Genomic DNA, 19,643 nt, shown 5'->3' on the forward strand with positions numbered 1-19,643 from the left:
GGGTTGAGTCTGAAGATCAGGAATAATATCTTGAACTTCCTTCTGAGCCTGTGCAACACATTGTTACCATGCACAAAAAGATCATCTCTAGCACTGGGACAAAACTCCTGTTGTGGAATTTCTGTCCTGGGCTATTTATTGACCTACAGGTGTGGAAAAGGGAAAGACAAAAAAAAAAAAAAAAGAGGGAGGGAAGCAGAAATCGATAGGATTCAGTTTAGCAGGAAAAAGGACTTGACAAATTCTTAATGTGAGAAAGCTGGTTGGTGAAAAGGACTGACTCTCTTGAAAGTTGAGAGTGGAATACATAAAGTTCCATAATTAGACAATGACTAATATAGCAGTGATGTATTGGTCTTCCCCCACACACACACTTTTGGTCCTTTGGGAAGAAATTTACCTGTTCATGGTCAATACACGAGGGCTAGATCATTCAAAATAAGATGGCCATTCCATTGAGTGTTTTGGAACTTTTTTTAATGCATAATAACTCTCAGTTGATTCAAGATTGTGTGCAAAGGACAATGATGGTTTTGATTTGATAAAGCAAGATGAAAAGGTTTAATCTTTTACATGATCTCCTGGAACTTTTGGAAAGTGGTTTTGTTCCATGTAGCACATTATTTATTATTAAAGAACGTAGGTGTGCCCATTAAAGTCTGGCGTGAAGGACAATTGTTTAAAAAACAGATTTTGATCAGTATCTCAGATGTTACGTATATGCCTGGGTTAGTCAAAATGTCTTGAAAAGCATAGGCTGTTCTAATCATTTGAGTAGAAGTGAAAAAATTGTTTTTCTTTTCTTTTTGTTTTTTAATGCATTGTATTTCTGTGGCTAAAGTAGTCAACCAGATTTTGCTTTAATGCCGAAATTAATTTGTGTAACGTTCAGGCTACATTCCTATGAACATTTTACATGATATCCTGAATTTGTTGGACTTGTGTCCCAATCAGTGGGCTTAGGAGGATTACTCTGCAAGACATATGTGATTGGTAAGGCATTCTCATTTATTTCATGTGAGATTTTATACAAAGTTTTAAAAGTGTTATTGTTTTAATTTTTATTTACATAGTTGCATTAAAGTCATCTAGTACTTAAAGTATTTGCTTGTGAAAATAAGGCAAATAAGGTTCCTTACAAACTAACCAATAAATTCATAATACCCTTTTTCTTTTGCACTTTATCCTTCAAAATTATTATATGGCTGCTACTAATTTTAAATTACTTTTGCACCAATGGCAACACTTTTTGTTACTTTTTATCTAGAGAAAACTAGATTGAAAGACTTCTAATGAAACTTCATCTTTTATTCTCACAAACAGTTGCACTGAATTTGTGGGAGATGGGAGAACTGGGAAACTTAACAAGGGTGTAGACATTTCTACATTTGAATCTACAATAGATCATAGAGACATTTGTTAAGACAAATACTTTAATCTCACGTTGGATGCAGCAGTAATTTTTCTAATTTGATGTCTTGTTTCCATTTGAAAGGGTCTTTCAAATGTTTCTAGCTGTATATTTTATTTGTTATATCACCTTTTCTTTATTTACTTAAAGTTATATGCAGAGTTATCTCCATTTGGTTTTTATTCTTGCAACAACTCTTTTGAGATTATATCTGACTCAAAGTCAGCCAATGATCTGGGATTTAGAATTTGGATCTTTCCTGTCCTAATTCAACCCTCTAATTATACAACAATAGTTCATTTAGCTGTAAACCCTTGGAAAGCAGGCAATTGTCTGCATTTCAAGAAGACTGTGTGTATTTAAAAAAACTTTTTTTCCTGAAGATAATGTAATTTTATTTTATGAAAACTAATTTTTCTCCTTGTCAGTAGAAGTATTACCCTTCAGGAAAGTTAAACATAACAGACTATTAGAGATGAGGAGAATATAAAACCCACTTTATGCAATCCCCTCTGTGAATATGGAAGAGGCAGTTGAGTATATATTACTAAATTCACATACTACAGTGAGCCAATAAGTAACATGATCTTGAGTTAATGTGATATATGAAGGGAGTGGAGGGTACGACTGTAAGCCACAGTTTGAAACTAGGGTTTGTTATTTTCTTACTAACTGCTACTTTCTTTGGAAGATGTCAAAATAAGGGTGCCTAGTTGGTGTGCGATGTCTTAGCTTAATCTTGATGTGATTCTGTCCCCATTCAGGTTTCCAATCAATGCACAGAAACTCAAGGTAAAACCAGTTAAGACTGAACTTATCATTGGCTAAACAAGCCATCATAATTTTGTTTATCCATGGAGCTTCTAGCATATTCAATGAGCCGTGGATAAAAATATTACAACTTGTTCTACTTTGAGCATCCTTGAAACATATCTAGCCATTTCAATTGGTGAAAAATTCAGCAACAAAATAAAGTGGTGAAAATACTAGGGTAATGTTATGCCCGAATCGGGCAATCTGCATAAGTTTTCAGTTGTTTTGCAGACACAATTTAACGTGCTGATTTAAGTGTGAAATAGCTTAAGGCATAATTCTCTGATTATAAACTTGTTCGGGACCTGCAGGCAAGGTCCCTTTAAAAATGCCTTTGCATTCAGAATCCCATTGATTGGGCATTTGTGAGAAGGCTCTCTAACTGTGCAGTTCAATCTCTAGGAACTGGTGTTTGATTCCCAGTCTCTGTCTTTTGGAGATGGACTTAAGACTCACCATGGAAAATAGGCCTTTTCGTTTCCCTTAGACTGATTTCAATATTTGTGTCATTTAATTTACGTTCAAAGGTTTATGTACTTTCCATTTTGAGATGGAAAGTTGAAAGAGAGAGAGAGAGAAAGGGAGAAACAATGAGCAAATGAACTACACCATAGTATAATTATTCTATTATATTTGTATATTTGTTGTGGTTGTTAGATCACTCAAGGAGCTACTTACAGCAATAAAATATTAATATAATATAATAAAAATGGAATAATAGCACTAGCACTTAGACTGATATACTGCTCCATAATGCACAGCACTTAGTCAGCGGTTTATAGAGTCAGCATATTGCCGCCAACAATCTGGGTCCTCATTTTATTGACCTCGGAAGGATGGATGGAGTCAGTCAGGATTGAACTCTTGGCACTGAGCAGTCAGCCTGCAATACTGCATTCTAACCACTGCACCACAATGCCTCCTTAAACTACTATATAGAGCAGGGATTAGCCACCTATCTCCTATAGGCCTGCGCCTTAAAATAATCTTGCCTGTGGTCATCGAAATAAATATATTTACCCAGCCTACGAGAGAGAGAGAGAGAGAGAGAGAGAGAGAGAGAGAGAGAGAGAGAGAGAGAGAGAGAGAGAGAGGGAGGGAGGGAGGGAGGGAGGGAGGGAGGGAGGGAGGAGAGAGAGAGAGAGAGTACTTAGCACCTCATTGGATGACCATCTTGGTGTCAGCTTTACCAGATACTTTGGTATGGCCAGAACAACAATTCATTTGGAAATTATACTAGTGATACCATGGACTCTGGACCATACATAGAAGAAAGTTGGCAACCCCTGATAATACAGCAATTTAAAGTAGCACAAACTGAAAAGGGCTCTCTAAAGAAAAACAAAAATTATGCCTTTCCCAAAAACAGAAAGTATGGAAGCTGAGTGTGAGCCTCAAGAATGTTCTCAGTTTGAGAAAAATGTTAAGAGAAGATCTGCTTTGGGCTTAACAGACGGACATCAAAAAGCAGGGACATCTTTAGAAGGCTACTACTTCTTGACAAGTTCATATAAAGCCAGGAAATCCCTCAGAATAGCTTTTTTAAAGGCTAAATCAAGATGTAATTATGATAGTTAACCAATTTATGTAGGCAAGACCAGTGTAAATGCAGCCCAATTATGTAGGCAAGACCAGTGTAAATGCAGCCATGTTGACTGAATGAGGGCAATTCTGAGATTTCTCTTTTTCTGTTTTCCATCACTACATCCTGATGAAGTTAGATATATACATATAAATATCTGAATTATGATGTGCATTAAAAGTCATTTCAGGAGTCCTTCATCACATAGTCAGACTGAAGATCCTTTACCTACCATGAGTACTCTTAGAATTATACTTAAAATGCCAGTTTTTTTTTTCTCCTGGGAGAACTTCCATCAGTTCTTGACAGCTTCATCCCATTTACAGTTCCTTGACTATTAAATTTGTCACTATTGCACCTGCATGACAATTCTTATCTTTGTCCACTGTAAAGATAGGTAACCTTTTGAGAGTCTGTGGCTGCACTTAATCTTTTAGTGAGTCAGCAATGGTATGAAATAGATAGGGACCCCAACACCCAAAGGGACAGGGACAGGATTTCCAGTTTTAAATGGAAAAGCTTGCTGCTGCCTTTGAAACCACAATTAGGCATCAGTAAATGATGGAGAGAGAGAGAGAGAGAAATACAGTTTATTTTTTATTTTTTGCAAACTGGTATATAGAATGGATGATGAAGTAAAAATAATTCCAGTAAAGTTGCATTTCTAATTTACCTCCCTTATTGCTATATTTAGGGGGCCAGAATAATAAACTGTCTAGTTTACTGATGTTTGATTCCAAGGAAGAATATGTTTCTTTTTAAAATCTATTATCTTGAAACTATATTCATTATAATATATTGGATTTCTCGTCATTATTCTGATTGAAAAGTGGCACACAAATATCATAAAATACACAACAAAGCTCTCTGCACTCTTAGCGACCCACACAACTCTAGGCATTTATGTAGTTAGTAAATAGGAATGGCACCTTAAGACTTTTTTAAGGTCTGGAAATGCCCTAAAAGTAGAATCCCTTTCATTTAAACAGGATATTAGCTCATTTGTTGGAGCCAGGTTTAGATCTCAAAATTTGTAAAAGGAATTCAGGCGAGACAAGTTTCAGAGAGAAGGTCTCCAATCAAGCAGATATAATCAAAATAGCCTCAGGGAGAAAACCAAGTTTTCTTCTCCAGATCCCGACAGACTAGGAACTCTTTGTTACATCTTGGATGATTTCTCCATGTACACTAAACTTTATGCTTGGAAAATTAAGAGGCGTGTGCAGTACAGTGCTCTAGATTTGTGTTAATAAATACGTATATCACAAAGAAATAAGTCAGAAAATATTTAGTGGGAATACATATAACGGGGAGCCACCAAAACACAATCCATTTCTGATAATAAGTATAGCATATAAAATCATACATTGCAATGTCCTACCTGTCAATGAATACTTCAGCTTCAACCATAACAACACAAGAGCACACAATAGATACAAACTCAAGGTTAATCGCACCAAACTTGATTGCAAGAAATACAAATTCAGCAACAGAGTGGTCAATGTCTGGAATACTCTACCTGACTCTGTGGTTTTTTTCCCCAAACCCCAAAAACTTTAACCTTAAGACTGTCTACTATTGACCTCACCCCTTTCCTAAGAGATCTGTAGGGGTCGTGCATAAGCGCACCAACATGCCTACCGTCCCTGTCTTATTGTTTCTTTTATTTTTCTTATATGTATCCATGTATTCATAACTATGTTTTTAGTTATACCTATTATCTTGTAAGCAATTGACAAACCAAATAAAATAAAATAAAAATAAAAAATATTAACCATCAGTGCACTTTAGCAAGCTGGTTAATCCAGTTTCCCATTCATAATAAACAAGCATCATTGTGCCAAGTTAAGATGACACAATTAAACCAAGATGATTTAAAAAATGTTTGCACATTTCCCATGTGTTGACTCTTCGTGTCCTTTTACTTTGGGAAAAAAGCATCAGGAAGAGACTATCAATAATTATCTTTGCAAAGAATTATGGGAGTCTTTGTCCAATTGCACATGTGGTACATGAAACTAGCACTGTAATTCTATACATGATTATTCAGAAATGATTTCAGCCTCTGCTGAGGCTTGCGTGTTAAGCCTAAATGCAAGGACTTGATATAAATAGTTATCTCGCTATGGGTTTGTTATAATGGATTAAAAACCGGGATTGAAAATTTATAAATAAATGTTTCTTCTTTCCCTTTTTCATCTCTCTCTTCTGTTGCCTATAGAGAGTGGGTTAATAAGTGGCTTAAGGCAGAGATTTATTTCCTTTTGGTGTTTGAAGTGCAGTTCAATAATAAATTTTACAAGTCCACTGAATCAGCAAATATGAATTACTGAAAGACATTTTTGCCCTTTTTTATTTTTATTTTTAAAGGGGGTATAACTATTGGAAATGTCAAACTAAATCTATTTTGCAAAATTCTGTTCAGGATGAGGAGAGAACCTATTTTTGCATTCAGATTTTTATGCTAGTCTTTTCCTACCCAGTTACGGACATGAGCTGACCAGTGGTGGTATGCTATCAGTTCGGCCAGGTTTGGGCAAACCGATAGTAAAAATCACTACCAGTTAAAGCCTCCGACAATCAGCTGAGAGGATAAAAGACCAAAAAGTGCATGGGAAGGAGGGAAGGGTCACTCCTAGCTTTTCGTTTCTTCATTCTTTCAGCTGAATGGCTTGTTAGGTATGCGTGTGTTAGGGATGCACATGCACTCACACACACGCACCACCGAACTGGTAGCGACTAAGGTAGGATCCCACTACTGGAGTTGACATGAAAATGAGATGCTTTGATCTCAGGATCCCTCCTTCAAAAGGGAAAGAAGAGGGGAGGGAGGGAGTTATCTATACTACAAGTAAATAGAAATACTATACTGGCTATATCTCAAAGTAGTTACAAGGACTTAAAATGATGAAGAAGTTAAAATTTACTATCTTATGTGATTTGCCAAATAAAAACATAATTAAAAAATCTCCACCCTTCTTAGACGCCATTCAAGTCAATAAAACTTCCATATTTTGTGGTGCTATTAAATTCCTGAGGATGTCTGACCTATTACAAGCATCAAAAATGTTGCTGCCTGATTTGGCTTCTAATTTAATCTTTTCTTCCTCTGTTTCATGATTTTCTTAATCTAATTGCCATCATGTTTTCTGCAGCACTTTTAGTATTCTCCTTGGTGCCCAGGAATCTTTCTGCCCAGTTATTCCTTTTTTTAAAATTGAAATAACTGTAGTTCCTATCACTAAAAGAAAAGAAAAAAAGTCTCCAATTGTTTGTCATCTTGATTTCCCAGCTTGACTTTCTGGGGGACCCAGAGGATTTTTAAAGAATAATGGCAAGATGGAGAGATCATCCTGATCATCCTCACCAGAAAAGAGGAGGGGGAAATGAGATCTCTCTTACTTGCTAAGTTAGAATGAGATAAGAATTGAGCTGGGGTGCACGAAGTACAATGCACTGATTGCATGGAACCTGACACCATTGTCTTTGTGATCCCACAGATCAAATAGTTGGGGTAAAACTGTCTGAATGTTTTTTTTTTTAATGGGGACATAGAAGAGATTAAGGAGCAAGATGGATTCTTGCAAATGCTTGCAACTCCATTTTACATCATAGAACTGCTGAAAGTCTATAACTATGCTTATCTTTTGAAAGGAACCTCCAACTCAAAGACTAATGGAGCCTTTGGACCAGAACAGAATTTGGCCATCCTTGGAAACAGAGAGTCAGTGCATAATTTGGTGGATTGCTTGATTTCCTTAATGCAGATCATGACAATGGTGGTAAAAAAAAATTGAGGATTACCCTGCAGATAAGAAAGTTTGGGAAATTGTCACCTGGCTTCTGGCAATTTTTCAGACTTAGCATGAAAAGTTTTGGCTTTCCATAGCTTTAAGGCAAGAAAACCTAAATATCATAATGTAAAAATAAGTTTAACATGCATAATTAAAAACTAATCAGAAACTGGTCCTAAAAACAATTTTAAAAAAAACATAAGTGCCTGGTTCCATTCGTTGTGTGATATGCCTGTCTCCTTAAATTAGTGTCCCATCCAGTTGCTGCATGTCTTTTATAAAACAGGACACCAAAAAAGGTCTTATATTCATCAGCTAAATGATTCACAACCCAGTGTAAAAGGGAAACAATGTCTTAGAATGCAGATGCCTGGTACATCACAATGATTCACACATTCTGATAGAGTTAAAATAATACTAGGAATCAGGACTAAGCAACCTGCATTCTGCATGAAGTTTTCACACTTAATTTTGTACTACCTGAAGCCTCCTTCTTCCAAATTACATTACTGAAAACTAACAGCAAAAGCATATTTTTACTGATTATTTATTTTGTTTTAACAATGAAGATGGGTGCATTAAGTCTCTGCTAGGCTTCACACATCTCTTCTGTATTGTATCTTACCCTAAGCTAAAAAAAAAGCACTTGGAAAATTCAGCACCGTCAACTTCAGTGGTGTTCCACCATCACCCAGCATGCCTGTACTCCTTGTATCACAAATAATTATTCATTCCTGCTATAAAACATATTTCAATAAAGAAGAAAAAGCTTTTTAGAAAGTTTTATGCTGTTTTCTATCAATCATGTTTATATTTATTTAATCATATATATGTTCCCCTTGAAGACAGTTCACAGCATAAAACATTTTGCACTGAAATATAAGAATACGATGGTGTGTCCCAATATAAATTATTAAACAAATTATTTTTAATGTGAATATTTTAAGGTATTTATTAAACATATGTCCCTTTTTTCCTTCAGAGCAAAGGTCTCCAAACTTGGCAACTTTAAGACTTGTGGACTTCAACTCCCAGAATTCTGGGAGTTGAATCCACAAGTCTTAAAGTTGCCAAGTTTGGAGGCCTCTGCTTCAGAGACATAGATGGTGTCCTTTCTCCTATTTTCCCCACAAGTCTATGAGATTGGATAGATTGAGAATGACTGGCCCAAGATCATCTAGCAAACCTTCTTCTCAACTCATAAACTTAACCACTGTGCCGCATTGTTTTTCTTACAGCCATTGTTGTTGAGGGATTGCCATACCCTAAACTGATCCTAGCCTTGTGCAATAGTCCAGACAGGAAGCACACCCAGGAGAACTAGCTCTACTTTATTTTAAGTTTGTAGCTTAGCAGTAAATCCTTCTGCTGTTTAAATTTCCCATTGTCTAAACATTGCCCTGGCTGCAGTTGTTCCTATTTCCCAAGGTTCCATATATCATTACAATTATATGTAACCCATTCATTTGTATACCGTGTGTCCATCTGGGGATGGAGGAGATCTTCTCCAGGCAAAGCTAATTTAAGATGGACTGCCAAATGCAAGTGAATACAAAAGCTGATTTGACTAGGAACTGAATCCCACTTACTATTGGGGTAACATCCTTTGCCTTAAAAGACAGCAGATGATCTCAGGGAGATGGTGGAAAGGCAGTATTTATATTTATTTAGAGATTATGTTTAGCTACAACTGAACCTAATTCCTAGGGTGGTTAATGAGGTGCAGAGGTATTCTTGAGCATCAGCTATTTTATTGGCTTATCTTCTACTTCCTTGATTTCATAGTGTTGATATTGTTTTATGGAGACAGTTCACTGCTCTGTGTGTGTGTGTGTGTGTGTGTGTGAGAGAGAGAGAGAGAGAGAGAGAGAGAGAGAGAGAGAGACTCCTGTTTTGCAAGTCTGCCTTTGGAAAACCATGGAATTATTCCAAAATAAAACTCTACATAATATTTGGCTTAAATAGAAATTTCCCTGTTGAGAAATCTGAAGGGTGGCCTTTCTTTGAAATGAGCTCAATTTCTTTTCTCAGGACAGTATTTGTTTATTTGTCAGGTGAAAAACAAACACACAGCCCAGTGCTCTGAAGTGGGTGATTTGCTATTCTAAACTTATAAGACTGAAACCGAGTAGGCGCATACATGCATGATCTCATTTACTTTTTCTTCAAAGCTAAAATCCTCCTATTGACTCATTCTTTCTTGAAACATCAAATATAGCCTTTCTTAGCCCAGCACCTCCCAGATGTATTGGAACTCTCCAGAATTCTGAGTATGAACGGATCCCCTAAATAGGTTTGCTTGATTGATTACTAGTTCTCTATGAAAGAGAGTGGATTGCAGTGAAGTGGAAGAGAATAGCTGGAATTGGCACCAGTCTCTTTCCAGAGGTCTCCAAACTTGGCAACTTTAAGACTTGTGGACTTTAACTCCCAGAATTCTCCAGCTAGCTAGCTGGAGAATTCTGGGAGTTGAAGTCCACAGGTCTTAATGTTGCCAAGTTTGAGGACCCCTGCTTCAGACTCTAGTGTGTGTGTGTGTGTATGTGTGTGTTGTGATCTTGGATCACCAATCCTCTTCTGTACCATTCTTGGATTCCTTCTGCTCTTGGTCCCTTTGCAAATGTCTCACAAATTTGGCCCCCAAGAAATTAATCCTGTCTTTTGTGCTGCATCTGACTTTGGCTGCTTCAAGGTTGCTTAATGCATAGATTGCATCTACCTTCTGGGTCATTCTCAATTAGCTGGCTTCATCAAAGCCGGGTGAAGACTTGCCTTAGGGGAAGGTCAGGGTTAGGTTGAGGTTAGCCACATCAAGATAACTAGATGAAGATTCCCCCACCCCCTCCAACACAGTATAGAACAAGCGAACTCTGCTGGAAGGCGAAAGAGAAGATAAATAACATTTTATTCAGCTGGCAGAGAAATTGAAACATACAGTTCAAGAGTTCCATTTAAAATATAATCATTAGGTTCTCCCCCACATTTTTATCTACTGCTTCCAGGCCTTATCTTCCTCCTTCATATTCCTTCTGCCATTCATTCTTTGTAAATGGCACCTGTAAAATTATTTCAGCCAAGTGTTCAGATAAGAAGCAATGAATTTTCCTTTCAAATAATCCAGAGTGGCACTTTAATATTTGGTATTGTGCAATAATAAAAGGGGGAAATATCCAAACAAATGCAAGAAGCTCTTTCTACAGGAAAGCTGCTATGTAATGGTGTATTTCTTGCAATAGAAAATACACTAACACCCGTATCCCGACAACCCAAAATCTATATTGAGCTGTATAATCTTTGTAACTGATGTAAATCAGGAGTGGAGCTGTGGGGGGGGGGTTCTAGGCCAGCAGCCCCCAATCTTTTGGGGACCAGGGACTGGTTCTGTGGAGAGAGGGGTTTTTTCTGTGTACCGAAGGGGGGTGGTGGTTTCGCATGCTGCCTGCATCCCGCGGATGGAGCTTCACTTGTTTGCGCAGCCCAATTTCTGGAATGCTGCAGCATTGGATTGGGGGTTGGGGACCCCCGCTCTTGGCCACCCTTATCATTTTGTGGGAAGGTGAGAAAAGATGGCAAAAGTAGTGAATTAATGTCTATGGAGATTCTCAGTCATCCAGGTCATGATTACCCCAAAGGTGTTTTTTCAGAAGGCAACTGGACTTCGTTTTTCCTTGAAGATGTTTTGCTTCTCACCCAAGAAGCTTCTTCAGAACCGAGGAAGCTGCTTAGATGAGAAGATAAACGTCTTCAAGGAAAAACAAAGAAAGTCCATGTTGCCTTTTGAAAAAGTCCCTTTGGGTAACAAATTAATGGAGCTTTGGCAAAAATATGGGTGACATCAAAATTTCTTTGAGACTCTTTTTTCCTGGTTTTCCTGGGGAATTTACTTTTTAAAATCTATGTTAGGGTTTTAATGTTTGCTGACTCAACTGGCGAGAAAGCAGGTCTTTGATTTTAGATATTTGGGGACTACATAGAGTACATTCCTCATATACTTGGATTACTTTTCTGTGAAAGCGGTTATTTGTGGTGTTCTAATACAAAAAATGATATTTGATTTAATTTCCTTTTTTTAACCAACTTGTCCCTGGTAGGAAGATATTTAAACATGGAATAGAAATCTGTTGAATCACCAATATTGATGTAATTTGTTTGATATTTGTTAAGTCCATAATTGATTTTTTATGTTGGAGATATAAAAAGCTTTGGATGGAAAATACGTGTGTAGAATTTGTCCTTGAAATTTAGGTAAATACCAAGAGTTCCTTCAAAACTTAACACCAAATAATAATGATTAGGACATTGGGGAAACTTACTGTATTAAATGCATGGGAAATAATTGTTTTAACTATCTTAATTGAATGTAAATTTAATTTAATTTTTGTGTCACTTCTAGTATTTTTGCAAGAAAATTAATGGCACTTTATTCAGTGATTAAAGACAATTCATGGCCTCAAAAGATTGAACATTCCTGATTTTGAGCATACATGTTCAATATTCTGCATCTTCGGTTAAAATAATCCAATAGTGGGCAAGATACATTGCTTACCACAGGTATCAATATTAGGTTTCATAAACAATAGGTTATTCTGGTGTCAGGGCAGTTTCTTATATTCCTAAGGATGTGCTTAGGTTAGTCATCCTTAGCTTCTGATAATTTGTCAAGCAGTGAGTTGAATCAAGAAACTTTAAAAATATTTTAAAACTGCATGCTAATTCAGTGTGGACAGCTAATCTCAGGATATACCTAATTAAAAGGACTGAGTATATATCAACTACTTGTTAAAATATTTTAAGTTCTAGTATTTGATAATGGTAAAGTTACTGTGTAATTGATTCACTGCTTACCTACATGTTCTGACTTCTTGACATAGCCTGGTATTTCTCAACATTTTTCCATGCCTTGTGTCAGTAATTCAACATGTTCAGGCAACGATTAGGACTCGACTTCTGACATCTCATAGATCCCACTTCCCTTAAAAAAAAGACTAAGCACTGAGGGAGGAGTTGCTATGCTAATTTTTAGGAGCACTGACATCTTGGGGGCATTGTGAGGAATAAAAATGGGCTTCCCAGCAGATGTATTTATTTATTTATTTATTTTGTGAAGCGATTATAAGATAACAGGTATAAGTATAAATATAGTTATGAATACATGAAATGGATACATGTAAGAAAAAAAAATAGGACAGGGACGGTAGGCACGTTGGTACGCTTATGCATGCCCCCTACAGACCTCTTAGGAAAGGGGTGAGGTCAACAGTCTTAGACCTTAGACAGTCTAAGGTTACAGTTTTTGGGGTTTGGGGAAGAAACCACAGAGTCAGGTAGAGTATTCCAGACATTGACCACTCTGTTGCTGAAGTTGTATTTCCTACAATTAAGTTTGGTGTGGTTAACCTTGAATTTGTATCTATTGTGTGCTCTTGTATTGTTATGGTTAAGGCTGAAGTATTCATTGACAGGTAGGACATTGCAATGTATGATTTTATATACTATACTTAGATCGGACCGAAGGCGGCGTAGTTCTAGGTTTTCTAGGTTAGAATTTCAAGTCTGGTGGCATAAGGTATTCTGCAATGAGTAGAGGAGTGGAGAACTCTTCTTGTGAAATATTTGTGGACTTTCTCAACTGTGTTAATATCAGATAGGTAATGTAGGTTCCAGACTGATGAGCTGTATTCGAGTATTGGTCTAGCAAATGTTTTGTATGCTCTAGTCTAGTTAGTAGTGTAATATTACCAGAGAAAAAACTACGTAAGATTAGGTTAACAACTCTTAACGCCTTTTTGGCTATGTACTGTAGTTACAGTGGGCTCTAGCACTTAGATAATTAGAGATGAGTACTCCAAGATCCTTGACAGAGTTTGGATCATCAACAAGGTCTTGATTATTCAGCCTGTATTTTATTTTCTGATATTTTTTTTGCCAATATGTAGGACAGAGCATTTATTTGTTGAGATTTGAAGTTGCCATTTGTTTGACCATTCTGATACATAGTCAAGTTCTTTTTGAAGGGTACCAGTATTGTCTGTGGTGTTGAATAGCTTTACATCATCAGGGAAGAGAATGCAGTTGCTCTTAATATGATCACAGAGGTCATTTATGTAGAGTATGAAGAGAGTTGGTCCTAGAACACTGCCTTGGGGGACACCACTATTGACAGGTACAGAATTTGACTGTATAATCACTATGTATCTTTAACAAGCTCATAGCACTGGGCAGGGAGTAGATTGGAGGAAGATGCTGCCTTTGAAATGAACCCACAGGACAACATTTTTCCAAAGGCAATCTCAAACACAACTCGCCATGGCCACTTTTGAAAAAACTCTGGTTAATTTTGCACAATTTCAATACTTACTTTTTTTTTTTTTAAAGAAAAGTCCAATGTTGCAATTGAATGCATGATCAACCTTAGTTAATAATTACAATTAGTAAATCACATTTTACTTGATTTCTAGAGTTATGGAAATTTTGTATTTTTATTACTAAAATCAATTTTTGGCTGGGACAACTGGATGGCTCTTTCACTCATCATAGTATGATAGTTGTATGTAACAAATATTGAACCTTGCAAAGAAACTGGGAGGAAAGCAAGCAAAATAAATAGTTTAAAGGAATATTCTATTTTTAAAATCTTAATATTTGGGTTAAAACTGGCCATGTAGTACATAAGTTGAATTATTATTATTATTATTTATTGGGATCTTCTACAAACAATTTAAAGTATGAGTCCAGCTCTTTTTGCAGGCTGCCCTTTATAGTTTTTGAACATATTATGGACTATTTCTATAGTCAGATTCTTTGATTTTTTAAAATAATTTCCAGTGATTTCTTAATCTAAGAGTTTCTTTCCTGTTACAAGTGACCAAAAATGATTACATGAAAGAAAAGCACATGCTTTCTTATACTTCATCCTTCCTTCAAGTAATAAACATGTTGTTGCCATCATTTTGCACTTGATATCATTGTATGAAATAATTCTGAGAAGCTTTGATTTGCCTAAAAGCCAAGTAACAAAATTTTGTTTTGGACCAGAAGACCAAAGAGATTGTAATCCCCAATCTGCTATTCTGGTCCAAGGTAACCCTGTGAAAGTTTTAGCAAAATAGAAACCAGGTCCCAACCTTGGTGATTCTAATCCAATGCTGTAGCCTAGTTTTTGCCCATCTCATCTTCACCATCATGTTTGTTTGATGATACCATCATCATCATGACAAATGTTGTAGGCCATGATATCTGGAGAATGCCACATTGGCAATACTGCCCTAGTCATTATTATACAAAATGGTTCTTGTTGAAAATGCAGTATTAAATTATGAAGAGGAATTTCTATACAAAACTATAATGAAATGTTCACGTTGGAAAGACTTCAATATCGGTTCCGTAAAAAAACTTGTTAGTGTTTCCAGTTATGGAACACAGAGATCAGTTTCATTCATTGTTTGCATCTGTTTTTCAGTGAGATAACAGAGCATACCAATCATTGTTTTTAATTGTTGCATTGTAAGTTTTTTAAATTATTAGTTTTTTGTCTCCCTTCCTATATAGGATTAAAATGAGCTACCGGTAAAAAAATGGTATTTCAGATATGATAGCATGCTTTTTTTGTATTTTTAAACCGCAGTAAAAACCGGCTTGTGACTATAGTGCCAAGCGATGCTTCCTTTAATACCAGAAGAGCTTACACAAGTGAAGATGAAGCTTGGAAGTCTTACCTGGAAAACCCCTTAACAGCAGCTACTAAAGCTATGATGAGCATCAATGGAGATGAGGACAGTGCTGCTGCTCTGGGATTATTATATGACTATTATAAGGTAGAGAATAAGATGCTGAAAATGGGTTTTTGTACCTTATGATTCTTGACTCTTGGCAAATATATCTTTTCTTTTATGTACACTGAGAGTATTTGCACCAAGACAAATTCCTTGGGTGTGTCCAATCACACTTGGCCAATAAAGAATTCTATTCTATTCTATTCTATTCTATTCTATTCTATTCTATTCTATTCTATTCTATTCTATTCTATTCTATTCTATTCTATTCTATTCTATTCTATCAGGTAGATCTGTTGCATTTCAATAAAACTGGCTCTAGTTGCATTTCCAGACTCAATCCAAGTGGTTGATGCGAGGATAATTGATTTGACACTTAACTTATGTGTTTTACGAAGTGAGCCACCTGGAGTCATTATATGAGATACACTATGATAAGTCCTGGAAATATATAAATAAGTCCTGGAAATAAATAAATTAACCAAAGGATATATTTTAGAACTAGTTGTAATCTGTCCTTGATGTGCTTTCATGTGATCCACAGACTACCAAAGGCCAAGTACTGTAAAACTGATCTAAAATTTTAGATCTGGTCATCAATTCTAACTAAGTCCCACCACTATCATTAAGGAGCCCTTTATATCCTTTATACAACATTCAACAGTTGTATATCCTGACATTTCAGGTTCCAAGAGATAGAAGATTATTGCCTGTTAACAAAGTGAGTGACAATCAAGAAGACCAGGACAAAAGGTACAATATCTCTAAATCTCTCTCTCTCTTTCTGTATATGCAGTATGTGTGAAGGGAGTTTTTATCTAAAGATAAAAATAAAATTAGCCAAGTTTTTTAAAAATCAAACTGAAAGTGTTGGAATTACAGAAGATCATAGATTAAGCATTGTAAATACTGGAGGTTTTTTAAAAAAAGAGATTGAATAACCTTTTGTCTGAAATGGCATAGGATTTCCTGCTTGACAGGGTGTTGGATCAGAAGACCTCCAAGGTCCCTTCCAACTCTTTTATTCTATTAAACATTTTCTTAAATGTTAAATGCTGTTTTATATTACTAAAAAGTTTTAACTGCATTTGCCACTCCCCTCCCCATAAGGGTGGCACATTCAATCAGCAAGAGCACCCTACCCATGGTATCTTGTTCTGAGAAGTGCTCTTCTGTCACATGAGGTCCATGCTCCAGAAGGAACACTCCTGCCTGTTTCTTCCACAGCTAAAGCAACAGCAGCATTCCATGGTGGACTGGTAGACAGCGGGCAAGCTACCCACGGAACTGTTACATTCATGATACTTCAGATGACTTATTGTTTTTTCTATACCGTCCTTCATAAATAAGTTCCAGGATTGTTTGCAATATTAATCCAAAGCATTATAAACATCAGGGCAGCAGCCTGGAGTATTTTTTTTAGTCCACCTTCTTTGAAGGAAGTCAAATTTGACATTCATAATTCTCTCCTTCCACTTAGCCCAAGGTTACGGGTGAATTTCATGACTCAAGGCAAATTCAAATGTAGGGTTCCCTGTTTTAGTCAAACACAGATATCAACACCATGCTAATAACATTTAATTAAATAAGCGATTTGATTATTTATTTGCTTGCATTTAATCTATTTGCCTCCTCTCAAATTTTGATTTTACTTGCTGTATTTTTCCCCTCAGAAACTGTCTTTCCACCAGTGAAACACAAAGTAACTTGAGCAACAATGGTGAAAACAGAGTCCAGGTCTTGAAAACGGTGCCAGTAAATCTCTCCGTGAACCAAGAGCAGCTGGATACTTCCAAAAGGGAGCAGTTCAGTTCAAATGTATCAGGAAGCCCATCCTCCATTTCTGTGACTGGAGTGATGGTGGTAAAAGCAGAGGAATATACCCCAGTTTACATGACACCGTCAGTGCATTATGCCAGGGGAGAAAATGAAGAACATCGGGGGGTCATATTTGAACATCCACATTACGAAGTGCCCACCATCACACCCCATTCCTATATGAAAGACGATCAACGCAGCACTCCAGACAGTACTTATAGTGATACCTTTAAAGATGGAGGAACAGAGGTACGTCTATTATTTTGGGCAATGTGGGAGCAGTTTTTTTATTTTTCTCAATGGAAATCAGGGCAGTTCATTCACTTTATCACCCCAATAAGCCAGTGATTTAGGCATAACTGAGAAATAAACTCTAAAACAATGGCTTTGGATAATGGATATTCCTGAGTTGCCAAGTGGGATAAATTCCATCTTTGGAAGATGCATTCCAAGTGTTCCTCTCCACAGGCAGAAGATGACTAGCTAGAAAGTCTTTCAATGCTGTTACAGGTTTGCAGGATTATCTCTGCAACCGAGGCTAATATCGGTGCTCATGTTCAGTGTTAATGTCAATGGAGGTGGTTCTTCAAACAATTTGGTGTCATGACAGGAAGCGCATATTACAGCCAGCAGTGTAAATTGAATCCCAATGCAGCTCGAGGAACAAAGATGTAACATGCGCTAATCAAGGAGTGCACATAATGGGATGTGCTGCCATATTCCATAGCAGACATAACTTCTGAAGGCTCTTCAAGGACAGCCCCATGTAGAGTACATTGCAATAGTCCATTTGAGAGTTTTTAAAAAAATTATTCAAAGTACTTTTGAGATTCAAACAATCTTGAATACAGGTATTTATAAATCTACACTTGCCTCTTTTAAAGTTATCTTGATATTTTGTATCACATATGAGAGTTTTAGAAAAGTTTTTGTCTTTAGATCTATTGGATTGGAGCTAGTCAAGTGGAAATCAGTAGAGCTTAAGTTAGTCATGACTTTCTGCTCAACTACTCTTGATATATATAAATATTATTTCTTCATCTTTCAGAAATTTCGCAGTAGTTCAGTGGGTCCCGAGGAATATATTTATGAACAAACAGCCAAGTAAGTATTGACAATGAGAAAATACTGAAGGTACACTAGATTTATAAAAAACTTTTAATTGGCTTCAGGCTATAAAGTTGCATGATTTTGCTTGGCCATTTATTATTAAGAAGACTTTTTAAATTTGCATTCAGCATACTCCGTCTCTGTTTTCTTCTCCTATCTAAATGAAATTCAGAAGAAGAAATATATCTTGTAATGAGATCCAGAAGAGGTGCATTTTATCCATGTAATTTGTGCCAGATAGCAAAGTGACAGTAAGAATTGGAAAATTTCTTCTCCACATAATTTTGGATGGCCAAAGGGAGATATCTATGGCTGTGAGAGTGATTTCTTCATCTTACTGTTATACGTGAATGTAATGTAGATGTTACCTTGCACCCAACACTATCATTCCACCTGGAAAGAATATGGTAAGAATCAGTTCTATCTACCCAATTGCTGGATTCACTTACAAGCAGAAAGGGCTTCACAGGAAATTTTGTAGTTATTAAGGCTAAAATGAAAATGGCTGGCATCTTGGAGCCGATGCTTTCTGTGCCATTCAGCCTGAGCAAGGCTTTACTAGATCTTTGTGCAAGAAGGGCAGAAGTGGAATAGGGTTCTGATAACCAGGTCTTTGAATTGATGACAAAATAGCTATTGGTAGGTAATGCCTTAAAATTGGTGAGATCCTGCAATCCTACTAGCAGTCTAGATGCTGCATTTTGTATCACCTACAAAGGCAGATGCACACAAAGTGCAGTCCAGTGATCAGGATGAAGGTTAACTATCTTGGAGCATCTGATCCAAGTAGGGTCATAACTGGTACATCATTCAAAACTGGATGAAGGCTCCTTAGCCACATCTTCCACTGGCTACTTAATCAGGAACCAAGAATCCAGGAGGAATGCCAACACTTCTTGAAAAGGAAGCCCAATCCTGTAAAAAATAACTACCAGGGCAGATATCTCTGTATTACCCAGGTATTTATTGACAAATAGCAACATGATAAGATTTAATCCGAGCTTGTTTTGTTCTATCAGATCTTAACAAACTCCAGCCACCAGTTCCAGATTTCATGGCATCTTCAGCACAGCCTGGGGTGGTAGAGAATAGGGAGTCAGAGAATAGATGGGGGCGGGGCCAGTCAGTGGTGGTATTCCAAACTACTCAAAATTTCTGCTACTGGTTCTCCAGAACTGGTCAGAACCTGCTGAATACCACCTCTGCTTCAGACATTTGTCTCAGCTAACCATTCATGCCATCTTTGGTTTCTTTCCCTATCACTTAGTTTTCAATCCTTTAATTATCCGTGTTGTCCTTCTCCAAACCTGTTCAAGAGGATCTGACTCTTTCTTCAAATGTGA

The 19,643-nt window shown here is 36.7% G+C and overlaps 1 protein-coding gene across 5 annotated transcripts in view; it reads left to right on the forward strand.

Annotated features, from left to right (window-relative positions):
• GRHL2 (grainyhead like transcription factor 2) overlaps positions 1 to 19,643 on the forward strand; it is an 85,862-nt gene that overhangs the window by 2,274 nt on the left and 63,945 nt on the right. For 3 of the 5 annotated variants that reach the window (XM_087962064.1, XM_026690196.2, XM_026690203.2), the window contains exons 2-5: positions 15,225 to 15,414; positions 16,058 to 16,125; positions 17,046 to 17,439; positions 18,239 to 18,294. In XM_087962064.1, the coding sequence (XP_087818190.1) occupies positions 15,349 to 15,414; positions 16,058 to 16,125; positions 17,046 to 17,439; positions 18,239 to 18,294 (584 nt within the window). In that variant the 5' untranslated portion in view covers positions 15,225 to 15,348. Of the gene's footprint in view, positions 1 to 699; positions 994 to 15,224; positions 15,415 to 16,057; positions 16,126 to 17,045; positions 17,440 to 18,238; positions 18,295 to 19,643 lie in introns of those variants that run through there. The other 2 variants (XM_087962065.1, XM_087962063.1) reach the window with 2 other exon arrangements.

The sequence above is a fragment of the Notechis scutatus genome, chromosome 3, assembly GCF_049901735.1.
Source record: "Notechis scutatus isolate UNSWTSFEM ecotype Mainland chromosome 3, rNotScu1.2, whole genome shotgun sequence".
In the NCBI taxonomy this organism is placed as follows: domain Eukaryota; kingdom Metazoa; phylum Chordata; class Lepidosauria; order Squamata; family Elapidae; genus Notechis; species Notechis scutatus.